Consider the following 17,386-nt stretch of genomic DNA (forward strand, 5'->3'; position numbering starts at 1 on the left):
GTCTGGCGATAGGTGAGTGATCACACCATCGTGATTATCTTCACATCATTGTTAAGATCTTTTTTGTACAGTTCTCTGTGTATTCTTGCCACCTCTTCTTAATATCTTCTGCTTCTGTTAGGTCCATACCATTTCTGTTCTTTTTCAAGCCCATCTTTGCATGAAATGTTCCCTTGGTATCTCTAATTTTCTTGAAGAGATCCCTAGTCTTTCCCATTCTGTTGTTTTCCTCTATTTCTTTGCATTGATCGCTGAAGAAGGCTTTCTTATCTCTTCTTGCTATTCTTTGGAACTCTGCATTCAGATGTTTGTATCTTTCCTTTTCTCCTTTGCTTTTTGCTTCCCTTCTTTTCACAGCTATTTGTAAGGCCTCCCCAGACAGCCATTTTGCTTTTTTGAATTTCTTTTCCATGGAGATGGTCTTGATCCCTGTCTCCTGTACAATGTCATGAACCTTTCTCCATAATTCATCAGGCACTCTATCCTATCTAGTCCCTTAAATCTATTTCTCACTTCCACTGAATAATCATAAGGCATTTGATTTTGGTCATACCTGAATGGTCTAGTGGTTTTCCCTACTTTCTTCAGTTTAAGTCTGAATTTGGCAGTAAGGAGTTCATGATCTGAGCCATAGTTAGCTCCTGGTCTTGTGTTTGCTGACTGTATAGAGCGTCTCCATCTTTGGCTGCAAAGAATATAATGAGTCTGATTTCAGTGTTGACCATCTGGTGATGTCCATGTGTAGAGTCTTCTCTTGTGTTGTTGGAAGAGGGTGTTTGCTATGACCAGTGTGTCCTCTTGGCAAACCTCTGTTAGCCTTTGCCCTGCTTCATTCCATATTCCAAGGCCAAATTTGCCTGTTACCCCAGGTGTTTCTTGACTTCCTACTTTTGCATTCCAGTCTCCTATAATGAAAAGGACATCTTTTTTGGGTGTTAGTTCTAAAAGGTCTTGTAGGTCTTCATAGAACCGTTCAAGTTCAGCTTCTTCAGCATTCCTGGTTGGGGCATAGGCTTGGACTACTGTGATATTGAATGGTTTGCCTTGGAAACGAACAGAGATCATTCTTTCGTTTTTGAGATTGCATCCAAATACTGCGTTTCAGACTCTTTTGTTGACCATGATGGCTACTCCATTTCTTCTGAGGGATTCCTGCCCACAGTAGTAGATACAATGGTCATCTGAGTTAAATTCACCCACTCCAGTCCATTTTAGTTGGCTGATTCCTAGTTAGCACTTGGCTTTTAGCAATTCACTCCAGCCTTTCAGCTAGTTTTGAAGCAAATGCTTGGGTTCAGGCTCTCCTTGTAGGCACTGTACATTCCTAGATTTCAGGTGATTGGTGGCCCTACCTGCCTGAGGGGTTTGATAGGTTCAAGAGAGTTCATTGATTGACACTTTGTCTGTCTTTTCCCTTATTGTTATATGATGTTGATGCTCTTATATTCTCTCTGTGTATCTGAGTAGAAAGCAAAAGTATAAACCTATCTTTTGAAACAGTAAGCTAAAATGAAATTGTGCTTAAATTCTGCCATGTAATTTTAGAGAGCTCTGAGGTATGGGTTTCTAGAAATTGAATCCAACTCTAAATTTTTAGATGACCAAGCTAAATTCTAGAGAGGGAAGTACAGAGTTTAGTTCAATTATTTATTGACTGTTGTTATATGAGTTATTATAGTGATATGTTATTGCATCCCATTTAAACTTAGTTATTTAAAAGTCAGTTTGGTAAGTGGTATTTGTTAAGTGGATTCTTCTCCTGGCTGTGAAATCCTCTGGGCATTTCTTCAAAGTGTGCGAATTTTAAATGTTTTAAAATAAGAATGTAGCCAGAGAGTATTTTCTTACAAATTGTATGATATTAGATTTTCTGGTTGTCATTATATTTAATGTTGTCGTAGGCACTCATATATATTGATACATTTTTTAATTGATGCTTCTGTTTGGGGAAATTTCTGTTTCAAATTAATGCCAGGGAATACATAGCCTCATTGCTGACATATTATTCTAAAATTTCTTTACAACTTGTGGGCACCTTTTATTGTATGATATGATATATGAGTCTTTGCTGAAATACAGTATATCAGGCACTTGAAAAAGTTTTATCTGTTCCAAAAAAGAGACAATATGTTACGATAAATATATACTCTTTCATTAAAAGATATTCAAGACGAAATAGGCAATATAATAGAAATGCATTCTAAATTTATGTCACATTTTTCAGTTTCATCCAGGATATAGAAATGGGAGTTCTCAAGGCATAATGCTCTATGTAAAGCACTTGAGGGCAGGTGTATCCATCTATTCATTTCTCCTTCAATATCTGAAATAGGGCTTTGCATGTCTAGAAACTGAACAAATTTTTAGTGAAAAATTAATGATGAAAATTGCTTAATAATAACACTAATTTTTTGGTCTTATTTTGAAGTAATTGCTTCAGAATAAATTTCAATTTGACAACTATAGGCAATAAATTATTTTCTTAAAATAGAAAATGATGAGCAATTATTTACTGAGATAATATTTTCAGTTGTTATGAATGGTTTATTAAATTATTAAGTAAGTGAGTTTTAATGTCTAATAATTTTTCTATTACAGAACCATGGTTATGAACTTTCAGAATAACAACCTTTAATTGCTTAATGACTTATAGCTTTTTCAAGTACTTTAGCGTTCCTTGTATTTGTTATACAAAAACAATTCTATGAGATATATTATCATATTTTATGATTCTTTGCTGTACAAATGAAGGAGCTAGACTTCAAAAAGATTGTGAATATCCCTTAGTTACAGTTTGTGAGAAAGGTACACCTCAGATCCAAGTCTTAATCCTTTTAAATCAGGCTTCTTTTCCCTCACATAACATGGCTTTCTCCCATTTGCTACTTTAAGTAATGTTGAAGTTGCAAGAGATCTTACATCCAGTTCTGACTTCTAGCACAGCAGTTCTGATTGTGACTCTAGGCATGAAGTTATCCAACCTATATTTTCTTTCTTGTGCAACCCTTAGAGTTGTAATCCAGCTTTTGCCTAGTACCTGTGTAATGACAACCAATCCCCAGTTGTCAGTGATTATATTGAGTTTGGAGAAGGCAATGGCACCCCACTCCAGTACTCTTGCCTGGAAAATCCCATGGATGGAGGAGCCTGGTAGGCTGCAGTCCATGGGGTCACTGGGAGTCGGGTACGACTGAGCGACTTCACTTTCACTTTTCACTTTCATGCATTGGAGAAGGAAATGGCAACCCACTCCAGTGTTATTGCCTGGAGAATCCCAGGGACGGGGTAGCTTGATGGGCTGCTGTCTATGGGGTCGCACAGAGTCAGACACGACTGAAGTGACTTAGCAGCAGCAGCAGCAGCAGCATATTGAGTTAAGTCTTTGTTCTGAATACAGTGTTTCATCCCTTTAATATATAGTTTGTATGCTTACTGAGAATATAACTCATCTATAAAATATTTATATGCATATATATAGATATAGTTATTTGACAGCCTATATAAATATATACTATTTGATATGTTTGTGAATGTTGATCATGCCATCTCAATGCAGCAGGCACATTAGGAGCACATCATGTATGTGTGATTTTTAGCCGTTCTTACCACTTAGGCAGCTACACACTTCATGAACTCTGATTAGTGAAATTCTGACACTCAGAAGTACATCTTGGCACCCACTATCAAGAAACACCAGACACAATGACTGTGTTCCCTCGACTTCTTTAATGTATAGCAGGTAAATTTGGATGGCTTTTCTCTGTTTAGAAAATAGCTTGTTACTTTATCTCCATCTCATGTTATTTAAGCCACTGATCACTGTATCTTCTTATTCTATTAGAAAACAGCACTGCACAAATCACCTCCACAGGAAGCCTTGTATTCCAGAACTTTGAGGAAAGCATGAGTGGTGTTTACACATGTTTTCTGGAGTATAAACCTACTGTGGAAGAAGTCATCAAAAATCTCCAACTGAAATATGTTGTATATGGTAAGAAAAGGTTTTAGTTCTAGTTTAACATTTCTTAATATTTTCAAATATTTACATACTTCAACAAGTTTGTTTTAAAGAGATTCTGTTATTTTTAGTCTTAAAGAAAAATTTATGCCTGCTTGTATTTTCTAAAGTGCTTTGTAAGCAGTTAGTGGTAAGGGAAGATCTTTTTTCTTCAGGAGAATGTTGACTTTTACAGATCAGTTTAAGACAGTGAATAAAAACAGGATGGTAGAGAAGTCATGTTTTCAGAGTATGAGGGTGATACTGTATTCTGTTCTGCCTTTAAATTCTGAGTATCATTTTTGATGGTTCACTGCCATCCTCCTGAACAAGAACATGAGTTGCCACTGTATGTAAAACGCTTTTGTGAAAACAGTTGGATCTGTTGATGTCTGAGACCAACAGCTGAATTAGTAGTGGAGTGGCCAGGGGAACAGCCTGAATGGAGGTTCCCTCTCATTGGTGGGACCTTCATATGGAGACAGAGTCATGGTCGTCAAGGATGCCCTTGTCTCACCTTCAGAGTTTCTAAACCTGTTACCCTACAGTAGCAGGTTTTATAGGTACAATTAAGTGAAGATCTTGAGACGAGAGAGCATCCTTAATTACTTGGACTGGTCCTGGGCAGTCACAAGAGTCCTTAAAGAGGAATGCAAGAAGGCCAAAGGCAGAAAAAAGAAAATATGATGAAATGAGAGGCTGGAGGGAGGGGCTGCAAGCCAAGGAGGCAGCAGATCTCTAGATCCTGGAGGTGGCAAAGAAGTGGGAACCCCCTGGAGCTTCCAAACTGAATGTACCTTGATTTCAGTCTTGTAAGACTCACCTTGAATTTCTGATTTCTGAAACTGTAAGATAATATATTTGTGTTATTTTAAGTGACTATGTATGTAGCTTAAGAAGTTAATATACCATTGGAAGCAGTAGGAAACTAATGTACCATTATTTTCACAGCTGGGATACAGAAAAAATGGCTGAATTATTAATAGTTTCTTGATCATTTTTTGGTCAATAAAAAACACTATCCCATATATCCAGAGAAAGACATAATTTTCATGAGAAATTATATTAACTTTGTTAGGCAAATAATTTGTTTAAACTTTATAATCAGCCACTCTTGATTTTTGTTGTAGTTTTTTTTCTATAATATATGATATAGACTTGATATAGCTCCAGTTGAGCTATTTCAAATCCTAAAAGATGATGCTGTTAAAGTGCTGCACTCAATATGCCAGCAAGTTTGGAAAACTCAGCAGGGGCCACAGGACTGGAAAAGGTCAGTTTTCATTCCATTCCCAAAGAAGGGCAATGCCAAAGAATGTTCAAACTGTTGCATAATTGCACTCATATCACACACTTGCAAAGCAGTACTCAAAATTCTCCAAGCCAGGCTTCAACAGTACGTGAACCGTGAACTTCCAGATGTTCAAGCTGGATTTAAAAAAGGCAGAGGAACGAGATATCAATTGCTAACATCCATTGGTTCATAGAAAAAGCAAGACAGTTCCAGAAAAGCATCTGTTTCTGCTGTATTGATTACGCCAAAGCCTTTATTTCTGCTTTATTGATTATGCCAAAGCCTTTGACTGTGTAGATCACAACAAACTGTGGAAAATTCTTCCAGAGATGGGAATACCAGACCATCCGACCTGCCTCCTGAGAAATCTGTATTCAGATCATGAAGCAACAGTTGGAATTGGACATGGAACAGCAGACTGGTTCCAAATCGGGAAAGGATTATATGAAGGCTGTATATTGTCACCCTGCTTATTTAACTTAAATGCAGAGTACATCATGAGAAATGCTGCACTGGATGAAGCACAAACTGGAATCAGGATTGCTGGGGAAATATCAATAACCTCAGATATGCAGATGACACCCCCTTATGGCAGAAAGTGAAGAAGAACTGAAGAGCCTCTTGATAAAAGTGAAAGAAGAGAGAGAAAAAGTTGGCTTGAAACTCAGTATTCAGAAAACTAAGATCATGGCACCTGGTCCCATCACTTCATGGCAAATAGATGGGGAAACAGTGGAAACAGTGACCGACTTTATTTTCTTGGGCTCCAAAATCACTGCAGATGGTGACTGCAGCCATGAAATTAAAAGATGCTTGCTCCTTGAAAGAAAAGTTATGACCAACCTAGACAGCATATTAAAAAGCAGAGACATTACTTTGCCAATAAAGGTCCATCTAGTCAAAGCTATGGTTTTTCCAGTAGTCAGGGATGGGGGAGCCTGGTGGGCAGCCATCTCTGGGGTTGCACAGAGTCGGACACGACTGAACCGACTAGCAGCAGCAGCAGCAGCAGCATGTATGGGTGTGAGAGTTAGATCACAAAGAAAGCTAAGTGCCAAAGAACTGATGCTTTTGAACTGTGGTGTTGGAGAAGACTCTTGAGAGTCCCTTGGATTGCAAGGAGATCAAACCAGTCAATCCTGAAGGAAATCTGTCCTGAATATTCTTTGGAAGGACTGATGCTGAAGCTGAAGCTCCAATACTTTGGCCACCTGATGCAAAGAACTAACTCACTGGAAAAGACCCCAATGCTGGGAAAGATTGAAGGCATGAGAAGGGGATGACAGAGGATGAGATGGTTGGATGGCATCACTGACTTGATGGACATGAATTTGAACGAACTCTGGGAGTTGTTGATCGACAGGGATGCCTGGCATGCTGCTGTCCATGGGGTCGGAAAGAGTGGGACATGACTGAGCGACTGAACTAAACTGATGATATAGATATGTTATTTTATGTAGTTTATATAGTTTATAGCAGCTATACTTTGGAATCTTTCATAAGGGTATATTCACATAAGCTAAGAAATGTAACAGCGCTTAAAATGAATGCTGATTTATAGTAAGGAAAATGATAGCTAATATTTGCTGAGCATTTATTATGTGCCAGGTAATGCTATGTTTTAATGTATAATTGTAAGGGAGAAGGCAATGGCACCCCACTCCAGTACTCTTGCCTGGAAAATCCCATGGATGGAGGAGCCTGGTAGGCTACAGTCCATGGGGTCGCTAAGAGTCGGCACGACTAAGCAACTTCACTTTCACTTTCCACTTTCATGCATTGGAGAAGGAAATGGCAACCCCCTCCAGTGTTCTTGCCTGGAGAATCCCAGGGACGGGGGAGCCTGGTGGGCTGCCGTCTATGGGGTCACACAGAGTCGGACACGACTGAAGTGACTTAGCAGCAGCAGCAGCATAGTAAGAGCAAAACACATATAATACTTATTTTTGCAAGGCATTCTTTTTAGAGTTTTTAATTTATTTTTGGCTATGCTGGATCTTCATTGCTGTGCACAGGCTTTCGCTAGTTGTGGTGAGTGGGGGCTAGTTTCCAGTTGCAGTGGGTGGGCTTCTCATTGCAGTGGCTTCTCTTGTTGCAGAACATGGGTTCTAGGGCTTGATCTCAGTAGTTGTGGCACATGGGCTTAGTTGCGCTGCAGCATGTGGAGTCTTACCAGACTAGGGATCAAATGTGTGTTCCTGCATTGGCAGTTGGATTCTTAACCACGGGACCACCAGGGAAGTCCTTCAGATTTTTTTTTTCCTAACTTCTCTTTTGATTTCTTCTTTGACACATTGGCTACTTAGAATTATGTTCTTTAATTTCTACACATTTGTGAATTTTTCATATTTTTTCTATTACTCTAATTTTATTATATTATGGGGTCACCCAGAATCGGACACGACTGAAGTGACTTAGCAGTAGCAGTCAAAGAAAATACTTTGTGTTATTTCAGTCCTTTAAAATTTATTTTGATTTGTCCCTTTAAATAGTTTCTATCCTGAGAATGTGCCATGAGCACTTGGGAAGAATGTATATTCTGCAGCTGCTAGATGGAGAGTTCTGTAGATACCATTTATGTATATTAGGTTTTGGCATTATTTAAGTGTTGTGTGTCCTTGTTGATTTCTGCATAGTTGTTTATTATTGTAAGTGAGGTATTGAATTCTCTGAGCAATATTTTTAATTGTTTATTTCTTTGATTATTTCTTTTTTTCTTTTTTTGCTTCATTTTAGTGCTTTGTTCTTAGATGTGTGTGTTTATATTTTTCTCTCTTCCTGATAGGTTGTCTTTTTTAATCATAAAAAAATGTTGCCCTTTATCTATGGTAGCATTTTTTGTTCATTCTAAAGTTTACTCTGCTTGACAGTTGAATAGCCATTCCTACTTTCTTGTGATTGCTGTATATATGGTGTATTATTTTCCACCATCACTTTCAGTCTATTTGTATCTTTGCATCTAATGCGTGTCTCATGTAGACACTAAGTTCATTGCTTTTTAAATCGATTCACAGTCTCTGCCTTTTGATTATATAATAATTCATTCACATTTAATGTTATTTATACAATTGGGTATACTTTATCATTTTACTTTATATTTCCCTGTCTTGTGTGTTGCTCTGTTTCTCATTCAGTTCAGTCGCTCAGTCGTGTCCGACTCTTTGTGATCCCGTGAATCGCAGCATGCCAGGTCTCCCTGTCCATCACCAATTCCCGGAGTTCACCCAAACTCATGTGCATCAAGTCGGTGATGCCATCCAGCCATCTCATCCTCTGTCGTCCCCTTCTCCTCCTGCCCGCAATCCCTCCCAGCATCAGAGTCTTTTCCAATGAATCAACTCTTTGCATGAGGTGGCCAAAGTATTGGAGTTTCAGCCTCAGCATCAGTCCTTCCAATGAACACCCAGGACGGGTCTCCTTTAGGATGGACTGGTTGGATCTCCTTGCAGTCCATGGGACTCTCAAGAGTCTTCTCCAACACCACAGTTCAAAAGCATCAATTCTTTGGCACTCAGCTTTCTTCACAGTCCAACTCTCACATTACATCTTGTGAATTAAGTGAATATTTTCTAATGTAGCATTTTAATTACTTTAGTGATTTTTACTCTATATATTTTGAGTCATTTCCTTATTGATTTCTCTAGAGATTACCACATATATCTTAACCTATCAGAATCAGCTTGATGTCTTTACTAACTTAATTCTAGTGAGATATAGAAACCTTAAACTTAAGTAGATGCATTCCTTTTCCATGCTTTTTGTGGTATATTTTAAATATTGTATCTGTAAATGTTCCAAAACTAACAATACATTTCTATATTTATTTTTTGTATAATTTTATATATCTCAGAGAAGCTGAAAATAGAACAAGTGTATACTTATAGACTTTTTTACATTAATCTTGTTTATCATTTTTTATTTTCTTAAAATGTTCCTATTCTTCCAAGCTTCCATCTGTAATCATTTCTTAAGCTAGTACAGCCTTGCTTCTACCTACTTCCTTTCTGTTTCTATTGGAAAATCTGTATTTATGTTTGGTCCCAGTGATAACATCATGCACACAAATTCTTTTATACAATTGCTTTTTAAATCAGTAAAGAGGAAAAGTAGAAATAAGCACTTATTCTGTCTTTATAATTACATAATTTACTGGTGTACCTTGTTTTTTGTGTACTGAGGTCATATTCTTTCAGTCTTGAAAATTCAAGAAAATTTGAAGATCTAATTAGTTTTATCCACTTTGATTAAAATTGGGTATTGGGAAGTTTGTGAAAAAAGTTTTAAAACACTTGGTCAAAAATCATCAGTCACTGTGAGACAATACTTATTTCTTAACCAGAGTTACAAGAGATAACGAAAGTAAACGGAAAACCACTTAAAAGCAAAGAACCTCACATAATCTTTTATCAGAAATGGCATTCCAAGAAAACTTTATTTTCTTAACAGAAAGAAAAATTTAATCCAAGCCTTACCTTAGCTTGCTCCCAACATAATCAGTTTACCCAACTGAACTCAATCCAATCTTAGAAAATCCTGATCATGCATAACTCTTTCAATACTTTTTCATAAATTCTCATGTCTTCTTTTACTGAAAACATATGTTTTACTTTCCTTAAAAGATTTTTCCACACCAAATTGCTTTTCTTGCTGACAGATTTTCAAGAGATCAAAAGTCTAGTAAACCTACGTACAACAGAAGTATCATGCTTAACATTGATCACTCCTGAGACTGTATTATGTCTGTATTAATCTATATTAATCAAACCAACAAGCTTAAGCTACCTTCAGTACCAGATGTCAGTTTGGTACTGAATACTTTCCAGATGACTTCATTCTGGCCACATTACTTTATATGTCTAAGTATTTATATAAGCACTTAATTTTCCTTAAGTCAATTAAATATAGCTTCTTTTGTGAATTAAGACACAAACACAGAGGCCTCTTATTTCCTCTTCCAAAATTTCAGCCATGAATCAGGTACAGCAATGTAAAACCCATCTGTCTGCAAGAGTTTGGTTTAAATTTGGATTTCTAGCAGATGGGACAAATCAAGCTCACTTCTCTAGATGGCTAAATCTGTTTCACTAATATTTAGGGAAAAGATGCTCAAAGTTTGTATTTTTCCTTGACAAGTTCCAAATTACTTACTCTCTTTTTCAAAATTTGCATTTAAAAAAGATGGCATAGAGAAAGGTTTCTAGAGAAAAACCAGGTAGGATATTTGCATCTCAAAGGCACAGGCAAATCCCTCCTAGGATAACTTTGTTTCTCCTTTGTTTAGTACTTATAAGCCTCTTAAGATAGATGTGGAAGGTTTTGGGAGTGCTAAAAATATTGCTGGGTTTTGAATTATTTTTGGAGCTACACCTCTGGTCCTGTAAAGACTAGATTTGTAAAACAAGGAAAGTTTTTGTTTTTTTTTTCCCCTTTTAAAAAGGATTGGGTGGCCTCTTAGTGATACTGAGGGACTAATATACCCAATTACCTATGTTTGGATGTTTTACTTTCCCTCCTGTAGGTTAGGGGACAAGGCCTCTTTGAAATTTCTATCCAGGAAGATCCCCTGGAGAAGGGAATGACTACCCAGGGCAGTAGTCTTACCTTGAGAATCGCATGGATAGAGGAGCCCGGCAGGCTACAATCCATGGGGCCGAAAAGAGCTGGACACGACTGAGCGCCTGAGCAATGCACATACACATGGTTAGCTTAGTTGGATCAGTGGCCTCCCATTTTGGTACTCTATTTTCAAACACTTTTGGGTATCCTCCCTGGCTTTAAGAAGCTTCCCACATAGCTCAAATAGTGAAAAATCTTCTGCCTGCAATGCAGGAGACACAGGAGATGTGGGTTGGATCCCCAAGTTGGGAAGATCCCCTAGAGGTGGAAGTGGCAACCACTCCAGTATTCTTGCCTGGAAAATTCCATGGACAGAAGAGCCAGGTGGGCGACAGCCCATAGGGTTGCAGAATTGGACATGAATGAGCATGTATATTCGTGTTCAGACCTTTGATCTGAGGAGGCTTGCCTACAGCCTCTCCCACTGGCACCCTCTGCTTGAATTCTGTAAGCACACAGGTGGAACCATTCATGACACTATGGGGTCTGGATTTGTCCATTCAAAGGTAAATAGATAATGGGAGTCTGGGTGCAGGGAAGAAAACCACCTTTAGTTCTAGCACTGTGAACCAGTTCAGCCACCCATAGTTTTACAGCTTAGATGGGCTTGTCAACTGAAAGAGACATGCAACTTGAGAGTAGTGAGTCAAGTTTTATTTGGGGCAAAATGAGGATAGCATCCCAGGAGGTAGCACCTCAAATAGCTCTGAGAGACTGCTCCCAAGAGGCAGTGGGGGAAGGTCAATATATAAAATTTTGGTGAAGGGGAAGTTCAGTACAATTAAGCACTCAATTTATAAAAGATTTTCTGCTAGTCATGAGATGCTGAGGTCCTCATGAAGGGATTTAGTGCTTTTCTAGATATGAAGAGATGCAAGAATTGGGATCATGAGGTCAGTTCCTGAAAATATCTAACTATCTAAAGCCCTGTCCCAGCAGATTCCCTGGAGCACAGAGTGCCTCACTCCACCCTGAACTCCTTCAGGGGTGTTGAAGGTCAATAGCTGCAGCACAGGTTCAGTCTCCTCAGAGGCAGATGGCAGATATCCTAGTTGTTCAGTCACTGGCAGTGCTCTTGGCAGGTGTCATTTTGTATCTGACAGGATGGAATGGTGATCTCCTCTAGTTTGAGACTGTGTTAGATTCTTCTGGCCAAGACCAATTGTTTGTCCTGGTGGCTGCCATCTCCATAAGGATCTTCAGCTTGGGCTGTTTTCTGGAATTTAGTGAGCAAGTCCCTCCCGACAAGCAGATGGGGCACTTGGATGTGAGCAGAAATGGATGTGCAAAGGTAAAGCCTTCTAGCAAGCAGTTGAGGGGAGGGGTAGATTACTTGGTTTGGGCTTTCTGTCCATCCCTGTTATACAACATTGAGAAGACAAGTGTCCAGGGACATCAGTTAGCACACAGTAGACAGCCCCCATATTTAGGAAGAAAATGGCTTTCCTACCTGCCGCATCAAAGATTACCAGAGGTTCCTCTGGAGAAATGATCAGGTATCCTTTGGGAGCCAGGGAAAGTCCCGGGCTCCATTAGTCTTCGGTCCTCTTACCATCATTGGTTTGGTAGCCCCAGGTCCCCTTTGGGACTGAGGGCAGTTCCTTTTCCAGTGACCTTCTCATTTTCATATCAAGCAGAGTCCTGGTGGACTTTTTCCATACAGGCAGCATTTGTTTTTCCAGTGACCCTATTGGTCACACTTAAAACAACAGATATTTTCTCAGTGAGACAGAGGCTCTGATCCAGGCTTCCTGGTTCTTGTCCTCACCATGGGTTTTCACAAGGGTGGGTAACCCTGAGGTGGTGCAGGGGTTAGGGCTGCCTCTGGTAATTGTGCTGTTAACTTTTGAATCCTTTTTGCCCTTTCAACCCTATCTCTATTGTTAAATACTATAAAGGCCAAATCCATGAGCTGATTTATGGGGGTCTAGGGTTTCACTTTCACTTTTCACTTTCATGCATTGGAGAAGGAAATGGCAACCCACTCCAGCGTTCTTGCCTGGAGAATCCCAGGGACAGGGGAGCCTGATGGGCTGCCGTCTGTGGGGTCTCACAGAGTTGGACACAACTGAAGCGACTTAGCAGCAGCAGCAGCAGGGTTTCCAGGTCCCCAGATGGGAGTTACAGATAAATGGTCTAGATGACTGTCCCCACTCAAAATTGGGGGGAGTAGGATTTCCCAGCTGTGGATCTCAGGGAGGTGAAGTCGTAAGGGGATCATCTGAAACATCAAGCTCCTGAAGGGGAAGAAGGCACTTTGAAGGGATGTGAACCAGGCACACCTGGCTGGAGTTCTTTAGACCTGGATTTTGTAATAGCGTCATGGACCTTTGGATGGATGGGACTTACTCCCCCCGCCATTTTCCTTTCCTTTTACAGAATAGGCCCAGCTGCAAGATGGATTGTAATTCAGTCATCCAACTTTTTTTTTTGGCCACATCTCTTGGTTTCTTAGTATGTATTGGGATCATGCAGTATTGCAAAAGAAAATTAATTTCTTTTCCTTAAACCATCCTGTCTAAATTTTCTCCAGTTAGCTAATATGCATCCTAGCAGGGAGTCCTTCAGGATGCTTGTAGTCGCCCCCGTTTTTTGTTGGGATATTTTGATAAGACAGGGGTCTGATTGATCCTTGTCAGACAGTAGTTATTTGTCCTGGCATTTTCCCAGTGTCAACAATGGGGTCCCTGTGAATGCCTGAAATCTGCCACATTGGTTAGCTTGAGGAGGCCCCTTGGATTAGTTAAGAAAAGGAATAAAAGGCAGTGGGGGAAGAAGCAACCAGAATCCCAGGGCCTAGATCTGTTAGAGACAGAGGGAGGAGACCTCCCTGAGCCAGCTAAACAGATTACCTTTATCACTGAAAGAAACAAATAGAACTGAAGGGTATCTCTCCTCAGGATGTGGTCCATGTGATGTTGAGGAGGGCTGTTGTTGAGTCACTCAGTCATGTCCATTCTTTGCGATCTCATGGATGGTAGCATGCCAGACTCCTGTGACCTCCACTATCTCTCCGAGTTTGCTCAGTCTCCTACCAGTTGAGCAAACTCTGGGAGATAGTGGAGGACAGAGAAGAGCTACCTCTTCATAGAATTAAAAGAGGCAAAACCCAATCTGCCGGCAAAGCCAGCAAGCAGGAGCAGGGATCAATAGATAGTCCAAGAGGTCAAGAGAGGAGGATATAAGAGAAATCTAGGACAGGAGGGAAGATGTACAGTCATGATGCTTCCCAAGAGACATTTGTAAGCCCACTACCTCCTCTCAGGGGTTGGTAAAGTCTGCCTGTGACCCCCACGAGATAAGTGCTTACCCACACTTCTATTCAAGGGTGTCTGGGCGCCCCACCAGATGTGACCCTTAAGAGGAGCATGACACCTGGCTTGGTATCACCACTGATGATGGGGTTGAAATAAGGAGGAAGACTGAGTGGGGCTAGGAAGGTGCACAGCTGCAAGCTTCATTGCAGGGAGGACTCTGGAGGGAAGTGCTTGCCCACGACATTCTCTTGGGGGTGCAATGATGCTGTAAGCCCCAAAAGTATTCGGGGAGGGCCAGGCTACAAATCTGGAGGAGGATTCAGGGAATTTCTCAGTTTGGGCCCTCTCATAGTTTCAGCATCCTGGAACTGGGGCTGGGATGAAGGATGAGCAGGGAGGGGAGGAGTCACAGGGGAAACTCAGCCAAGCAAGTTGTCAGTTGCGTGTGACACAGTCTTTATTTGAATGTCCAATGGTCATCTTGTGGATCTTCTCAAGTTCACAGAGATAGAACGATAGAGGAAAGCAAAAGATCGAGGGCCCTTGGCCTTGTGGGCTCCTTCACAGCCAGATAACTGGTCTCTGCCAGATCCTGCAGGCAGCGTCAGCTAACACCTAAGGGACTACTTGAATCTACATGGCTTGTGACAAGTCCCTGTCACCCTTCAGAGCGGGAGCTGTAGCCCAACAGGTGGATGGAGATTATGCTCTTTGAGGCCCCTCTTGGGCAACAGAAAAGATGTTGAAGGAAAGAAAGTGGCACACAAGAGGATTGTCAGGTCCCAGGTCTTAGAGTCCCTGGGATGGCTGCCAAGCATGGGTTCTTGGCTTCTAGCAGGACAGAATTCAAGAAAGAGCCATAGTAAAGAGAAAGAAAGCTTATTCAGGGAGATACACACTCCATAGACAGAGTATGGGCCATCTTGGAGGACAGGAGACACCTGAGTATGGGGATTATCACTTTTTATAGGGCTGGCTAATTTCATAGGCTAATGAGTGGGAGGAGTATTCCAGCTATTTTGGGGAAGGGGTGGGGATTTCCAGGAATTAAATTAGGCCATTGCCCACCTTTTGACCTTTATGGTTTGGAACTGTCAATGGCGCCTGTAGGTGTGTTATTTAGCTTGCTGATGTGTCACACTGAGCCTGTACTGAGGCGCAAGGTCTAGTGGAAGTTTACTCCCTGACCATCTTGAACCTGTTTGCTTCTAATCAGTTTATGTCATAACCTCAGGCTTTGTCATCCTTTTAAAGGTTGTGCCCTGTGGATTCCTTTCTCAGTTTAATGTGCATTTCTATTGTTTTCAACAATCCCCTGGGGCATAAATTCCTCTAAAACTGATCCAATTAAATGTGGGTTCCCCAGGTTCTTCTTTGAGATGTGTTCTGACCTCAGGGATGTTCCTTCCATCTGACTCTTCCAGTGTTGCTCTCTGACAGACTAGGCCACCTGCCATTAAGCCTGTATCTCCAATGAGTCTACAAACTTTCTCCAGGTTGTCTTTCTCCATACTGCCAGTGTTTCTGAAAGTGCCCCACAGTTGATCACAAAGTTCCTTCGAGAAGAGATTCTGAACTCTCTGTTCTGTGGTCTCTTTGTGTTCTCATCCCTGACAGACTCTGAGCTGCAGCTCTGGAGCTGAGGCTGGGGACAGTGGCATTCTTCTCTTTGAGTGACACCCTGCATTAGGCTTCCCTGGTAGTTGGTAAAGAATCTGCCTGCAATGCAGAAGACCTGGTTTGATTCCTGGGTCAGGAAGATCCTCTGGAGAAGGGATAGGCTACCCACTCCAGTATTCTTGGATTTCCTCTGTGGCTAAGATGGTAAAAAATCTACCTGCAATGCAGGAGACCTGGGTTCAACCCCTGGGTTGGGAAGATCCCCTGGAAAAAGGAAAGGCTACTCACTCTAGTATTCTGGCCTGGAGAATTTCATGGGCTGTATAGTCCCTGGGATCACCAAGAGTCGGATAGGACTGAGTGACTCTGACTGCGTTAGGAACTTAGTATTTGGTGGAGGGGTAGCAGTAGCAGCCTCAGAGCTCTTCAGTGTGTTTCTCCTGGTGTGGAGCCTTCATGCGATGAGCTAGATCAGGGTGATGGGCTCCCAGTTTTCTCAGAATTGCTGTAGCCAGGTTAGAGCCTCCATCTTACAATGTGGGGATGACAGAGGAGGGTGCGAGCCCTCACCTCTCAGCTGTCCTCACCTGCAGCTTCCATGTAGCACCAGATACCTCTGGTCTGCACAAGAAAGACTTTTTCTTGTCCTTTCTTGTCTGTACCAATCTGGGTTTCCCTCAGTTGAGCTGAGAAGTGGAGAGAGAGAAAGAACCTGGGTTCAGATCCACAGAGTCCCACTGTTCTTATTGACTTGCAGTAAGAGTGTTTAGTGTTATTCTGTTTCTTTCCCAGTGGCTCGGAGTTAAAAGCTTCTGCCTGCAATGCAGGAGACATAGGAGATGCGGGTTTGATTCCTAGATGGGGAAGGTACCCTGGAGGAGGAAGTGGAAGCCCACTCCAGTATTCTTGCCAAGAAAATCCCATGGTCAGAGGAACCTGCTGGACCATAAGGGGTTGCAGAGAGTCAGACATGACTGAGCACGCATGTGGCAGGGCTGGAGTATTCTGTTCAGACATGCTTGAGGAGGTTTTTTGGCTTCATAGGGTCTTAGCTATGGCACATGGTATCGTCTTTGTGTCATGCAGGATCTTTCATTGTGGTGCGTGGGCTCTCTAGTTGTGGGGCATGGACTCTATTTGTGGTGTGTGAGCTCTCTAGTTGTGGTGCGTGGAATCTCTAGTTGTGGTGTGTGGGCTCTCTAGTTGTGGGGCAAGGACTATAGTTGTGGTTTGTGGAATCTCTAGCTGTGGTTCATGGACTCTAGTTGTGATGTGTGGGCTCACTGTTTGTGGTGCGTGGGTTCTCTAGTTGTGGGGCATGGACTCTAGTTGTGGTGCGTAGGCTCTCTAGTTGTCGTGTGTGGGCTGTCTGGTGGTGGAGCATGGGCTCTCTAGTTGTGGTGTGTGGGCTCTCTAGTTGTTGTGCATGGGCTCTCAGGTTGTGGGACATGGACTCTAGTTGTGGTGCGTGGGCTCTCTAGTTGTGGTATGTGGCCTCTCTGGTTGTGGGGCATAGACTCTAGTTGTGGTGCGTGGGCTCTCTAGTTGTGGGGCATGGACTCTAGTTGTGGTGTGTGGGCTCTCTAGTTGTTGTGCATGGGC

At 41.4% G+C, this 17,386-nt stretch overlaps 1 protein-coding gene across 3 annotated transcripts in view; it reads left to right on the forward strand.

Annotated features, from left to right (window-relative positions):
* ZPBP (zona pellucida binding protein) overlaps positions 1–17,386 on the forward strand; it is a 152,846-nt gene that overhangs the window by 19,674 nt on the left and 115,786 nt on the right. For all 3 annotated transcript variants that reach the window (XM_070787448.1, XM_019959389.2, XM_070787447.1), the window contains one exon: positions 3,842–3,991. In XM_070787448.1, the coding sequence (XP_070643549.1) occupies positions 3,842–3,991 (150 nt within the window). The remainder of the gene's footprint in view (positions 1–3,841; positions 3,992–17,386) is intronic.

This window comes from Bos indicus, chromosome 4, assembly GCF_029378745.1.
Source record: "Bos indicus isolate NIAB-ARS_2022 breed Sahiwal x Tharparkar chromosome 4, NIAB-ARS_B.indTharparkar_mat_pri_1.0, whole genome shotgun sequence".
NCBI classification, from domain to species: Eukaryota; Metazoa; Chordata; class Mammalia; order Artiodactyla; family Bovidae; genus Bos; species Bos indicus.